The sequence below is a fragment of the Phascolarctos cinereus genome, unplaced genomic scaffold, assembly GCF_003287225.1.
Source record: "Phascolarctos cinereus isolate Bilbo 61053 unplaced genomic scaffold, phaCin_HiC Scaffold_726;HRSCAF=1367, whole genome shotgun sequence".
In the NCBI taxonomy this organism is placed as follows: domain Eukaryota; kingdom Metazoa; phylum Chordata; class Mammalia; order Diprotodontia; family Phascolarctidae; genus Phascolarctos; species Phascolarctos cinereus.
This window is the reverse complement of record NW_027556098.1, coordinates 395,248,325-395,261,708: the sequence shown is the minus strand read 5'-3', so window position 1 is coordinate 395,261,708 and position 13,384 is coordinate 395,248,325. Positions and strand designations below refer to the sequence as shown.

Here is a 13,384-nt window from a genome sequence, read left to right as displayed (position 1 = left end):
TGTTGATTGAGTACTTCTCTCCTTTTGAATTATTATGATAGCCTGGCTAACTAGTTTCTTTACATTTAGTAAGGTAGTCTTTCTTTTATATTACTGTCCTTTATATTACTGCCAAAGAAATATTTTGAATGTGTTTATTTGATCATATTATCTCTTTACTGAAAAAGTTTCAGTGGTTCCCCATTGCTGCCGAAGGGTAACATCCTTACCTTGTAGGAGGGGCTTTCCATAATCAGGTGTCTACTTTCCTCACAGCTTTATTTTCTGCTACTCAGTGGGCCAGCCAAATGGGACTGACCACCTGTTCTTCAATTTCATCCTGCTCTCATCTACTTCAGAGTCTCTGTGTGCTGTGCACTCGTCTGGAATGGGTTCCCTTCTAGCTCTAGCTATTGACATTTTTCTTGAGGACTCAGCTTGGTTGTTCCTCTTCTGCCATGAGATTTTTTTTTCTGATCCTTCTGCTAGAGGTGATTCTTCCCTCCTTGAATTTCTTAAGCTACTTGGATATTGCCTAATTATCTTGTAACTTGTCTAATAGTTATTTGTGCACATTTCTTGTATCCCTATGAGATTTTTAAGGTCCATGAAGGCAGAGATAATACCATTTTTCTTCTTTGCATCTCCAGTGCTAGCACAGTGCCTTACACCCAGTGGATACTTAATTCTTATTTGTTAAACTGAATCTTGTTTGTGTGCTTTTGATTTCTGAACTCTTAAATGCAGTACTTTACATTCATCATTACTGAATTCCATCTTGTTAGAAACAGCCAATTGTTCCAGACTGTCTTTTTGGGTTTAGCTCTCTTATTCTCATATTCTCAGATATGCCAAGGATGCCATCATCCGAGTTATTGATCAGATTGTTGAAGAGAACAGTGTCAAAGACAGAGAGCCCTGAGCTGGCCACTAAAGACCCACCTGCAGGTTGGTGTCAATCTGTGATAATCAACAATCTTTGGGAGAGGAGCATGGCGTAGTGAATAGAGTTTGGTGTTTAGAGTCAGGAAGACTTGCTCTGATAGAATTTAATTAATCTACCACTGACCATGGGGGAGTCACTTAACTTCTCCAGACTTCGGTTTCTTCATCTGTAAAATGGGGATAATAATACCAGTAATACTGTACCTACCTCAGTGGGTTGTTGTGAGACTTCAGCAAGACAATGCATGTAAAGTGCTTTGAAAACTTTAAGGCATTAGATAGGGTGTCCCAGTAGTCTTAGTTTTTGTAACTTAAAACTGGGCTATAACTTTTGGGACCTTCTATATTAATGTTACTTATTATGGTCATTTAATCATACATAAATCTTACTTATCTGTTCTAAGTACAGTGCCTGGCATGTAGTAGGTGCTTAATAAATGTTTATTGATTGGTTGATTGTACTGTCATCTATCTTGTATCTGTAGCTTATCCATGAGAACATCATAATAGAGAGCTAGATGCTTTTCTGAAATCCACATAGACTGTGTCTATATTCTTTCTGTCTACCAGTCTAGTCGTCTAGTTAAAAAAAAGTGAAGTTAACCTGTTTAGAACTATGTATATTTTTTAGTGAAACTAGTGTTTGCTCTTACTAGTCCCTGCTTATCTTTCTAAATGCTCAGGGATCATTCACCAGTTGTTCACTAATCATGCATTACGAGCCTCTCCTTTTCTTGAAGTTTTCCTGGACATAGCTATAAAAGCTCTTTTTGTTGTCCTTAGGATTTTTAGCAACTTTTGTTTCCTTTTGACTTTTATCTTTCCTAAGGTAATTTTGACAGGTACCAATCTCTTGTAGTCTTCTTTGGCTACATGCCCTTTTACAATCTGAGTTCATCAGAGCTGGGTGTAACACATTCAGCCCCTTTGAACACTTCCCTTTTCTTTTCCTCATCGGAACCATTTGTAGTTGAGTGTTTTGAATGCCTTTTTGAGAGCCTCTCACCCTTGAGCTGCCTTCCTTTTTAGAATCATTGAGAGGAGTGAGATTGTTCTCTGAATTTTCTCAGATCTCCTTTCTTAAAGTCTAGAATCCATGTTGGACTGTGTATATTCTCAGATGTGCTCGTTCCCTTCGTTGGCTATCATAAACTTCTAAGATGACAGGATCATTTTCTCTCACAGTACCTGTTGTTTCCACTTTACCAACCATGACTTCCATATTGGTCAGAATTAGGTTAAGAGTAGCATTTCCCATCTTCAGTAGAAGAGATAAAATTGTCAGCAAATCAAATCAAGAATTTGTTAGCACAATGAGTTTTCCAGCACATGTACAGGTGGTTGAAGTCTCTCATTACTGCTGTGTTTCCCCTCTCTACCAGCTTCTGAGGTATATCAGGAGTTAATCTCCTATTAAAAAAAAAAGTCTCCCTGAGCACTCCCACAACAATGTCACTTCTGTTTTTCTCTCCTTTTAACTTTCTTCATGCTCAGCTGTGCTTCTCTGTCCACTGTCCTCCCTGATTTGTGGATTTTCCTTTGGTGTGTAATATATACTGTGGTTATTTTGACTTATAGTACTTACTTTGCTGTGTTTTCTCTTAGTTCTTTTTCCTTTGAACAAGATATGCCCTTCTATTGCTTTATTCTAGTTGTGAGTCTCATCCCACCAGACCTTGGTTGGTAACCAATGAGTTTTATCTTTCAGCATTAAAATCTTAAGTTCACTTAGTTTACTGTTCTTTGTACATTGGTATATGGACATCTGAGAACATACGTATTGTTCCTACTCTTCTCAGTTCTTTTCTCCTGTGAATTACTGGACATTTCCTCTCCTTTTGTTCCTTCTGTATTGTACTTGATGTCTTCCATATTATCAGAATTTATAGTTTTATCTGTTTTTTTTCTCCTTCCCACTCCATTTTTGGTTTAAAAGCCCTCTTGATCAAATCCACAAGCCTGTGGCCAGATAGGATCTTTCCATTTTTTGTTTAGATATACATCATCCTTAGCTAAGAGCTCATCGTTCTGGTATCTTAAGCTTTGTATGGTCTAGAAACAAAACCATGTTGTCATTTAAAACATTTTTTTCAAATAATAAACTACTTCTGCATTTATGAGTTTTTTAGGGGGTGGGGTGGAGAATGAGGCTCAATTTGACTTTATCTTACAATCATAGGCTTTTTAAAATTATCTTTAAAGCAAATACATGAAGGCCTTGATTTCATTGGTATAAGAGCTCCTTCTACTAAGGACAAACTGAATTGAGGGCTTCCTGATTCCCTGCCCAGCTGTCTATCCATAAACTGTCGTCTTCAGTTTCTTAACATGGGGGAGATGCTTGCTTTTTTTGTTCTAGGGCCTCTCGATGAGATAAATGCTGCCAATATGTCTAGTAGGAGTGAAAATGAGTATCATGAGTCCAGAAGAATGACTAAAGGGTGTTTTTTTTTAAGGCCTTCATTCTTACCCTGCTGACCAGACCATCGTCCTTGTTCTTCATAAGATCAAAGATGACATAATTGGAATCCTGGGCTTTGGTTGTCCCTGCATGTAGTAGCATTTGTTCTCCAAGGCTGGGCTTATAGAGTACCAGTGCTGGCAGTACCAAGTTGAGAAACCTTGGAGTGTGCCCTGGTGACTTGGCGTGAGTTTGTTGCCCAAAGGGTAGATGAGATAAATGCAGAGAAGCCCATCACTTGGGGTGCTGCTGAGTGGTACAGTTTTCATCCTAAGAATAGAGATTCTTGCAGTCTGGGTGGACGCCTGCCCTAGGGGAAGAAGGTGCTGCCTCCCTGAATACCCCAGAGCACTGTGAGGTAGGCAGGATCCCTTGTGGGGGTGGAGGGGTTGGTGTAGTGGGTGGCAGACAGCCAAAGCCAGGGAGAAAACCATTATCAGTGCTTTGGCTTCAGCCAGAGCTCTTCACAATCAAGCCTCCATGTTCTCTGCAGCTGAATGTTCTTCTGTCTTCTCTCTAGATGATCATGGGAACAGCAATGGCAGTCATGTAAAAATCTTTTTACCGAAAAAGCTGCTTGAATGTCTACCGAAATGTTCAAGTTTACCCAAAGAGAGGCACCGCTGGAACACTAATGAGGTAGATACAGTACCATTTTTTAGGATGTAATTTTTAGGTCTCGATTTAGATTCCTATTTTGTGAAGGCTTGGAATGTTGAAATTGAAAATGGGATTGGAAAAGAACATTACACTTGGATTCCATAGAAGGCCAAAGTGTTTCTGGAGTCTGCTACTTAAATCAAAATTGTTCTCTCTTACATGCTTGGTTTGTTTGGGGAGAGACAAAATGTGCATACTGACTGACTAACGTAGCATGAACCTTTATTTGTATTTTCTTATTTTTTAGTGTCTCAGAGGTGTGGTTAAACTCTGCATGTGTCTGAGTTAAACATTAGTTCTTACTGTTGTCACGAATTAATGAAGACACAGCTTCTGTGTAATATGCAGGGTCTTGTCAGTGTGAAGTTACTATTAAAAACAGTAATGATAGAGTACTTATTAGCAAAAACAGTACTTAGGCCTTTTAGATGAAAAAAAGTTTCTCTTGGAGAATTAATAAGTTTAGCTTAATTAAAAGGCATTTTTTATTAAGAACAGTGGATATTCACTGCATGAGATCTTTAAAATTTGGTATACAATTCTAAAGTTGATTAATAAAAGCTTGTTTTTTGAAATGATAGCCCTTCTCCTCGGGGAAAGGTTGGATTATGGGTCTTACTGCTGTGAATGTGCCAGGACCTGGGTCATCCTTTTCATTTTAGAAATTTGGGTATTAGGATCTTAAGAATAACCCTGCTTTAGTGGGTATGAAGTAGTGGGAGATAAGAACGTCAGTATGAGACTTTCCCCTTAATATTCAGATAACTTAAAGATAGCAGTTCTGCCAAGGTTGATCTAAAATTGAAGTTCACCATTTAATTCTGTGTTCATGTAACACTAACCATCTTACTGGGTGCCCCATTACATTTAATAATTATATTAAGACAATAGTGCTGCTTTTCTACTTTTACTTTTCTAAGGTCTCTTAGCTCTTGCTTTCCTCAGGTAGACTTTGTCTTACATTGCTAAACGTAGTTATATAAATGAAAAATTGTGCATGGTGATTTCAGTATTCATTATAACCACCTCATTTTTAGTATCTTTGAAGGGAGAAGGAAACTTTTTAGTTCTTTGTGGAAATTATGCCTTTTCCTCCCCAAATGGAGTTATTTTTCCTGTTATAGAAAAATTAGGTTGTTTAAAGCCATATCATTACAATCAATTTTAAACTATTTTAAAAGTTCTGTTGTGATTGAAACTCATTAAAGGTAGAATGAAGCACATTCTCTCTGAGCAAGATAACATTTTATTAACAGGATGCAAACCTGCCAATAAGAATGAGTCAGTGGCTCTGCCTCAGTTTTAAGCCATAGATCTTAAGTTGAAGATTTAACTCATTTTTACAAGGTTAGAACAAAGAACAGAATAACATCATGTGGTTGAAGATGACACAATTGCTTACATGGCTGAGGAGAGGGAAATGATATGATTGGTTGGAAGCTGGGAATCGAGGGGCTAACAACAACCCCCTCCTCCCTTCTTGTGACTAAGAAGTGTTCATGGTTTGAATCCACCTGCAGGGTTAAAAGATAGTGGCTGAGCTTCTTTGGATATCAAACCAGACATCCTTGCAGAATAGCTTGGTGATGTAAAGATCCTAGACCACACTCCCTGCTCTCCACCTGCATCCCCCAAGGACAGTAGAATTCTTGGAGGCAGAAGGAAAACAGTGCTTAGCAGTAGAGCTGGATTTCTGAACTTAACTCATTGCAGGCCAGCTGAATTTCTGCTCTAAGTTCAGAGACAAAGAGCCGTGACTTAGGCAGTTACAGGACAGAAACAATTAATTGTAAAAATAGGATCAATAAAAGATGATAGAGAATCAATTTCGTCTTCCAGTTCTGAATGTGAAAATGAAATTTAAAATGCGCTAAAAGTTGTTCTGAATAACCAGTGCCTGAATTTCTTCCCCCAAATACACGCTCTTTGGCAGCTACTGGTCTAGCTTAGTTCATGTAACCAGATTGTGAGCCATTTAAAAAACTCATTTTGAATCAGAAGGTTCCCTTAGAGAGATCATCTTATTCAATGGCCATTTTCCAGATGAATAAACTGGTACCAGAGAAGTTAAGTGGAAATGGAGTCAGAGTGCTGTTGTTGTTGTCATTTCAGTTGTATCTGACTCTTTGTGATGCTATTTGGAGTAGTCTTGGCAAAGATGCTGGAGTGGTTTGCCTTTTCCTTCTCCAGCTCATTTTACAGATGAGGAAACCGAGGCTAACAGTGTGAAGTGACAGGGTCACACAGCTAGTAAGTGTCTGAGGCAAAATTTGAACTTGGGACTTCCTGACTCCAGCCCCGTGCTCTGTGCGCTGTGGCACCACCTAGCCTCCCCAGGAGCCAGAATACTTGCGTTCAAATGCCGACACTTAATATCAAATATTAAGGCTTTTTAATAATAATATAACTATACATAAAAATAGAAAAACTCAAATTTTTTCCACTTGTAACCCTTTCAGTGCTTCTTAAATTGTGGGTCGCGACCCCATGTGGGGTCACGACTCACAGTTTAAGAAGTGCAGTATGACCTTGGACAAGTCTCTTAACATCTCTAGGCCTCAAATTCATCATCTGTAAAGTGAGAAAATTGGTCTAGATGATAAATAAGGTCCCTTTTAATTCTAAATTTATGGTGTTAGGGTCTGACAGGGAGTCAGTAGTGGAGCATTGTGAGAATTGAAGTCTTTTAACTACTTATTTAGTGTTCTATCCCCAGGACCACATTCTTTTTTCTGTTTTTACTAAAATTTTAATTTGCTGCTGAAATATCATAAATCATTTCTAGCGTGTTTTGCTGCGGTGGCCAAATTTCTTTACTTCATTAATTGAATGGATTAGTGATCTTATCATTGTGGAACTCCCCTTAACTGGTGCAGCCCATCCATGTCTTCTCAACCTGTGAGGTTAATTTCCATGTTGTCCTATTCAGTTCTCTGCAGAGGATCTACCTGGTATGATGGAGGCTTTTCTTTAGGTCTTTTTTTCATTTCGTAGTTGTATCTTGGCCTGCCTGTCTGTCATCATGCAGTCTCATCACACAACTGGCCCACCTTTTCCAGTCGTATGTTTCCTCAGGAATCTGTCTTGTGCAACTTCTTTGGCATAGGCCATCATTGGAAGTATGCTGCAGACAGGTCTTTGTGTGTGGAAGAGAGTCAAGAGGGGGGCATTAAGCCCTTTTATAATACTTAAAAGCAATGTATAATTTCCCAGGTATAATCCAGCCTGCTTCTTTCCTCTCGTTTAATTTTTGGGTCCAGTTGATGGTTCATTTGCAATACTTGTCCCCCAAATACATGTGTTGGTGTACCCACTCAGTGCTATTTAAATGCATCTCATACACAGTACAGTAAACGTTTATCATCCATTTAAAGTATATGTTAAGTTTGGGATTATAGATTGAGAGCTGGGAGTGATGTTGGGATGATCTAGTCCAACTCCCTCATTTGTAGAATGAGGAACATGAAGCCCAAAGGGGTTAGGAGGCTTCTCCAGGGCTATACAGGCAGTCGCCTGGATCAGGATAGGAACCACAGGCCACTGACTTGAAATCTAGTGCTCTTTACACTGTAGCATGTTACCTCTGGTTTGGAGGATTTGGTCAGGTTCTTTTATGCCTCTTTGACTCTTGTGATAGTTCTGAGTCTTCTTAACTTTGTGGCAGGCTCTTGGCTTATGTTCGTCAGGAGATAATGATGTGTTCCATGCATTGCTCCTTGTTTTGATAGGGCCAACTCCATAAAGAGAACCTGAGCACTATCCTTCCATTTTGTCTGCCGGTTTTGTTTATCCTGAACATGTCAATATTGATATGCTTTAGTTATTCCAGTAGTTTGTCAATTCATTAGTCATTAGACAAAAGTCTCACTTTTAGATTTTTATGGGTAGGTTAATGTTTACAAATAGTCTAAAATCTGTTATTCTCAGCACCCTCTGCCTTGTTTTCTGTCACTGTGAAGTGACAGGGCACCGCATAGGAACGAGGACTCTTTGCAATTTTTATTTGTTTTATGGTTTGCCGTGGCCAAGGAATTCACATAGCGGCAAACTTGTTGATGAAGTTCTCTGTTTTAAACTAGATTGTTCTACAGATGACAGACTCGGCCTGTTGCTGGGACTGTAATCAATGTCTTTGCAGCATGGTAGAGTCTATCCAGAACTTATTCTCTCTTGGCAAAGCCTTTGAGAAATTAGGGTCACTTCCACTCTATGACAGGGCATTAGAATAATTCTTGAAATACATAAATATACCATTTATGTATTTTAAAATGCAGTGTTTCATATATTACTAGGCAGTATGATTTTTTATTCTGTATCAGGTGTCACTCAGCAGATTATGAAAATAATGATTTTAAAGAATTGGTATTTTAAAATGATGCTAAGTTGTACTAGGAATTTGGGAGGACATTTTTAATAGCTACTTGTTCTTGCCAGCTGTATAGTTCATGATGCTAATGAGGTTAGGATTGGAGTCTTGATTTTTGTTTAGGTTCCCAATAAGGAAAATCCTTCACCATATTGTTTGCCTCTCCCTGACCAGATGTATCATAATCTGTGAACTCTCCCTCAGTCCTCCCCCCCCCCCCCCCGGACCAAATTTGGTCACAGGGAAAACCAGGGAGAAAAATGTGAATGGCTTTTTACAAACCATCATCAATATAAAAAAAATTAATAAACCAAAGTATATGTGTCACTGATGCATGGTGAAACATCAGGGAGTGTCATTTGTCCAAGAGGGCCTTGGTGTTCCTCTTTGTGTTAAATTGAATTACTTATTCACTAGCCCCATCAGGGCGGCTTTAATGATAGAGTGGAATTCTAAGGTTGGAACATTTTTGTTTAAGGACCCTGGAACTTCTTCATGTAGGAAACATTTATGAAAGTGATTTTAAAAGATGTCCTTCGAGGGACACTTGTGTGTTTTGTATGATTTGATGGTGGTGGTTATCATCTCCCAGTGATTTCTTACCTAGTATGTTGTTATTCCACATGTGGTGTAGCTTTTGATGATTTTACTGAGTCTTGACAGCCTCAAGCATTTAATACAGCTATTCTTTATGTGGATACTAAACTAAAGAAACTGTACTCTGAGGAAAGCCTCTGTTCAGGTCACACATCAAGTGGGCTTTTTAGAAAAACTTACTTTAAGATGTTCCAGTGGAAAAGATGTGATATTTTTGTTACTTTCATTCTCTTTTGGTTCTTATGTTAAAGAGTATTGTAAAAACCCTTATAAATCTAGCTGAATGGTGTTATTTAGTTTTTAGAGTGATATTTTGGGCCTTAGGTTTAGATTTTTATTAGTATTCACACGTTGCTATTTGGTAATGGATTTGCTGTGGATTTATCTCTGTGCTTAGTATTGGCTCCACGTGTGTTATTTCCTCAATGTTGGGAACTCCCAGTGTGGAATTTTCATCAACTAATGCAGATCATAAGCTGCTCTGTAATTTATAGGCAGAAGGAGTTGTCAGGGATCATGGAGTGTGATTTGCACGTAGTCACACGTCCCATAGGTTCCAGAAGCAGAATTTGAATCCAGATCTTCTGAATCTAAAACCAGCCTTCTATCTTTTATGCCAAACTGCCTTTGAAGAGCTTGACAGAAGCTGGAAATGCTAACATTTATCATTTATATGCTCAAAGAGGCTTTAGAGGTTATCTTGTCTCAAATGTTCCCACCCCTTCAACCCCCCCCCGCTTTTGGAAGATGAGGATCTGAGATGTGAAGTTATTTGCTCAAAGACATAGCTGGTTAAAAGAGTCCTAAACCCTGCTTCCTGACTCCCAGGCACACGTGGGGGCAGTCATTTTTGTTGGGTTAACTTGACTACTACCTTTGCAGTCTTTTGAGTTTCAGGCCTAAATTTATGTCCTTTTTGCACAGTGACTTGGCGGTGAGTGTAACTCTCAGAGAGCAAAGGCTTGTTTTTTAGATAAGTGTTTTTGATGTGTAATATAAAAGGAGGAACATAAGCATTGCAGAAGATTTGGTGTATTTTAAAAAAAGAAAGTGTTACCTCAGAGTACTACAAGTAGAAGTTTTATAAAATCATGACAATAAGATTAGCATCTTATGCATTACTGAAGTATGAGGCTTAATTTTTATTTCTAGGGCAAGGGAGAGCAAATGTACTGGGTTGTCTCTGTAGAGTGCATTAGTTAAAAAGCCAACTCTATTTCATAATCAGCTTGGTGTTCACATCTTCATTAGTTGAACTATTATAAGGTTTTTGCATTTTAAGTTAATATTTTTGAGGCCCAGAGCCAGAAATAATTATGCTAATACAACTTTTTGATTGCACAAATGTCTAGTTCATAATTATACATATTAGTGGTTCATATATGATGTCCAGACTAAAATTCTTTTTGTTTAGACATTAACTTTGGCTACTTTATTTAAAACATAACTACTACATTTCTCAGTCTCCGTGTCAGTATAACCCGCTTCCCTTCCTCTCCCCCCACACATAACATTCTTCCAAAGACAGACTAATGCAGAAGCATAAACCTTTTATAATGAAATTGTTCTCCCCAGATATCTTCAAATCACTTTTTGGTGCTACTATTTATGAAGTGTTTAATATTTCTTATTTTTTCTGCTAGGAAGGTCTCTTGAGGAAGTAGACATCAGTAGCATTTTTTTCCTTTTGCTGACCAATAGAAAAATTGCATCAGGGGCTTCTCATAGGAATAATTCCAACTCTTCCCCTTATTAGTTTAATTTTGAAAAGTCATGTGAAAAAATGATCCATGATTATGATAACAGGGTAGCTATTGAGTGTGATAAGATTCTGGATTGTGTGCTAAGATCTTAAGAAAACTTTGAGAAATACCCATTTTACATGAGGGAAAATTACAGTTGTGGATTCAGACAGCTGGAAAGATAGATTTGACTTTTTGTGACTCATTATGTTCAATATAAGAAATGGGACTTTAAAACCTGTTAACTTTTTTATTGAAGTATTGGCTTCAAAAGTAGGCACTCAGTTAATATTTGTTCAGACACAGAAAGAGTGAATTCTGTAGTTTTAACAACAAAAAAAGGTTGTCTGAAAATGATTTTTATTGTGTCTATATGTTACTATATGTGAGGAAAGAGGTTTTTTGTATATGTGAATTTTCCCCCCTTTTTACATAGAGTATAGGTTGATGCAGACCACTCACATAACTTTTCCTTGATAGCTAGCTGAATTTTTACAAAGTATTTTATATATTAGAGCATTGTGTGAAACCTTTCTCTTGAAAAACAGGCCTGGGGTTAGACAAAACAAAATGTACTCTTCAATACTATTTGAAAAAAATGCAGATGTCCAAAAAAAAAAAGCAAATGTCAAGTTGTCTGTGACTTGCTATGTAAAATAAGTAGTTTTGGGCTTTCAGAGTGATAAAACTTTGAAAAGCTCTAGTGAGACTCGGAGAACTTGGCTTGAATGACTTGGCAAGGCAGATGAATGGGTGTCGTGTCGTGTTCCCCCCCCCCCCCCCCCCCCCCCCCCCCCCCCCCGGCTTCGGGTGGGTATTTTGTTGCACTTTGTATCTTAGACAGATGCCTAATGATGTGAATGCCCAACAGTCTTGCTGTAGTGGAAAGTGTGGGTCCTGGCCTTAGAGCCAGATACCTGGTTTGAGATATAGCCTTTGATGCTTACCAGCTGTGTGACTGTGGGCTAATCATTTAATCTTTTGGACTCTTAGTTTCTTCATCAATAAAATGGGGATAATTATCTTTGTAGTATCTACCAGGATTATTGTGAGATTAATTGAGATAACGTGTAAAGTATTTTGCAGACTTGAAAGTGCTGTACAGATGTCAGCTATTGTTTTCATCCTTTTTGATAGAGTTCAGGTAGAAATAATCTAGCCTCATATTCTTTTATAGTTAATGCTCTGCAGACACCTGGATAAAACAGTAGCTTTTTATTACTTAATAAAAGTATCGGGATGCAGACTCACTGTTGTGTTCTCACTGAATGGAAATATCTTTACCACAACCTCAGTAGCATGTAGTTTTCAATGAGGAAGATAGTGACTTCACTCTGTTCCCATGTGGTTTTGATATTTGCTGCTCAGTCTGTGTGTTTTAAAACCTTTTCATTGCATGTAGATTGGAGATAGAACTCTTTTGTATGCATCATCTGTTAAAAATGCTGATCTTGTGGGCAACATTATTACGATAAGATCATGATGATGGTGATGGATGGATGAGTGGTGGAAGTTACAGAGAAGCATATTTAGGCTGGATGCAACCTCCTGCACCCCAAGCTTCTTGCTGGGGAGGTAGTGAGAGGTTCTCCTTCAAATAAGGGCAAACTGACTACTTGTTGGGGAGCAGAGATGTGGATCAGTGTAGGTGGCCTCTGAACTCCCCTTCCACTTTTTTGTCATTATGAAAATGGTCCCTTGGACTTGGAAGGGGACTATTTAGCCAAAGTACAAGTGGTCAAGAGTGTGTGCACGTGAGCTCTAAGGAAATATAGGCTCACAGGACTAAGAACTGGAAAGAGCCTTAGAAGCTACTCAGTGTTACCCCTGGGATTTCCAAATAGGGAATGTGAGACTATCAAGGGCGGTCAGGAAATATTTGATCTCAGGTCATTGGATCCCAAATCCAGTGTTTCCTCAGTTAAAATAACCAATATTTACATGGTGCTTTAAGGTTAATGAAGAACTTTACGTAAAATTTCTTGTGAGTGATAATTTTCTCTTTTTAGCCTCACAACAAGTGTATGAGGTAGGTACAACAGGTGTTATTATCCCTACTTGACAGATCAGGAAACTGAAGCTCAACAAGGTTAAGTGACTAACCTGTTGTCATGCAACTAGTAGGATTTGAATCCAGGTCTCTCTCTGACTTCAGGTTTGGTATTCTTTCTACTGTCCATGATGAAGCTTTTGAAGGAATGTTCCATTTCATTTTTGAATTTATACAGTTGAGATTCAGAAGATTTCAGATGTGGAAGGAACCTCAGTGGTTGTCTAATTAAATGTATACCTGAAAAGGATTCTTTTTTATAACACACTGAATAAGTTTTTACCCAGCTTTTGCTTGGAGATCTCCAGGGAGGCAGGAACCTAGAATGAACAGCTTGTTGCCTCTCCTTCCTCTCATTTCATCTCACTCACTTTTAAAACCTCAGCATTTTGGCTTTTCCAATTCATCACTCAACTAAAACTTCTCTCTTCAATTTTTAGCTATTATTCCTTAATTCCAAAACTGGATGGTCTTTTTCTTCTCCTTTTTTCCCTTTTTGCAACATGTGACATTTTTGTCTACCCGTTCCTCATACACACTCTCTTCCCTAGGTTTCTATGATACTGATCTCTCCTGATTCTCTT

The 13,384-nt window shown here is 38.3% G+C and overlaps 1 protein-coding gene across 8 annotated transcripts in view; it reads left to right on the top strand.

The window, feature by feature from the left end:
* The window catches only part of CAMTA1 (calmodulin binding transcription activator 1), a 1,299,703-nt gene that overhangs the window by 42,060 nt on the left and 1,244,259 nt on the right, over positions 1-13,384 (top strand). For 5 of the 8 annotated variants that reach the window (XM_078145708.1, XM_078145709.1, XM_078145707.1 and 2 more), the window contains 2 exons: positions 826-927; positions 3,906-4,024. In XM_078145708.1, coding sequence (XP_078001834.1) covers positions 826-927; positions 3,906-4,024 — 221 coding nt within the window. The remainder of the gene's footprint in view (positions 1-825; positions 928-3,905; positions 4,025-13,384) is intronic. The other 3 variants (XM_078145710.1, XM_078145712.1, XM_020974810.2) reach the window with 1 other exon arrangement.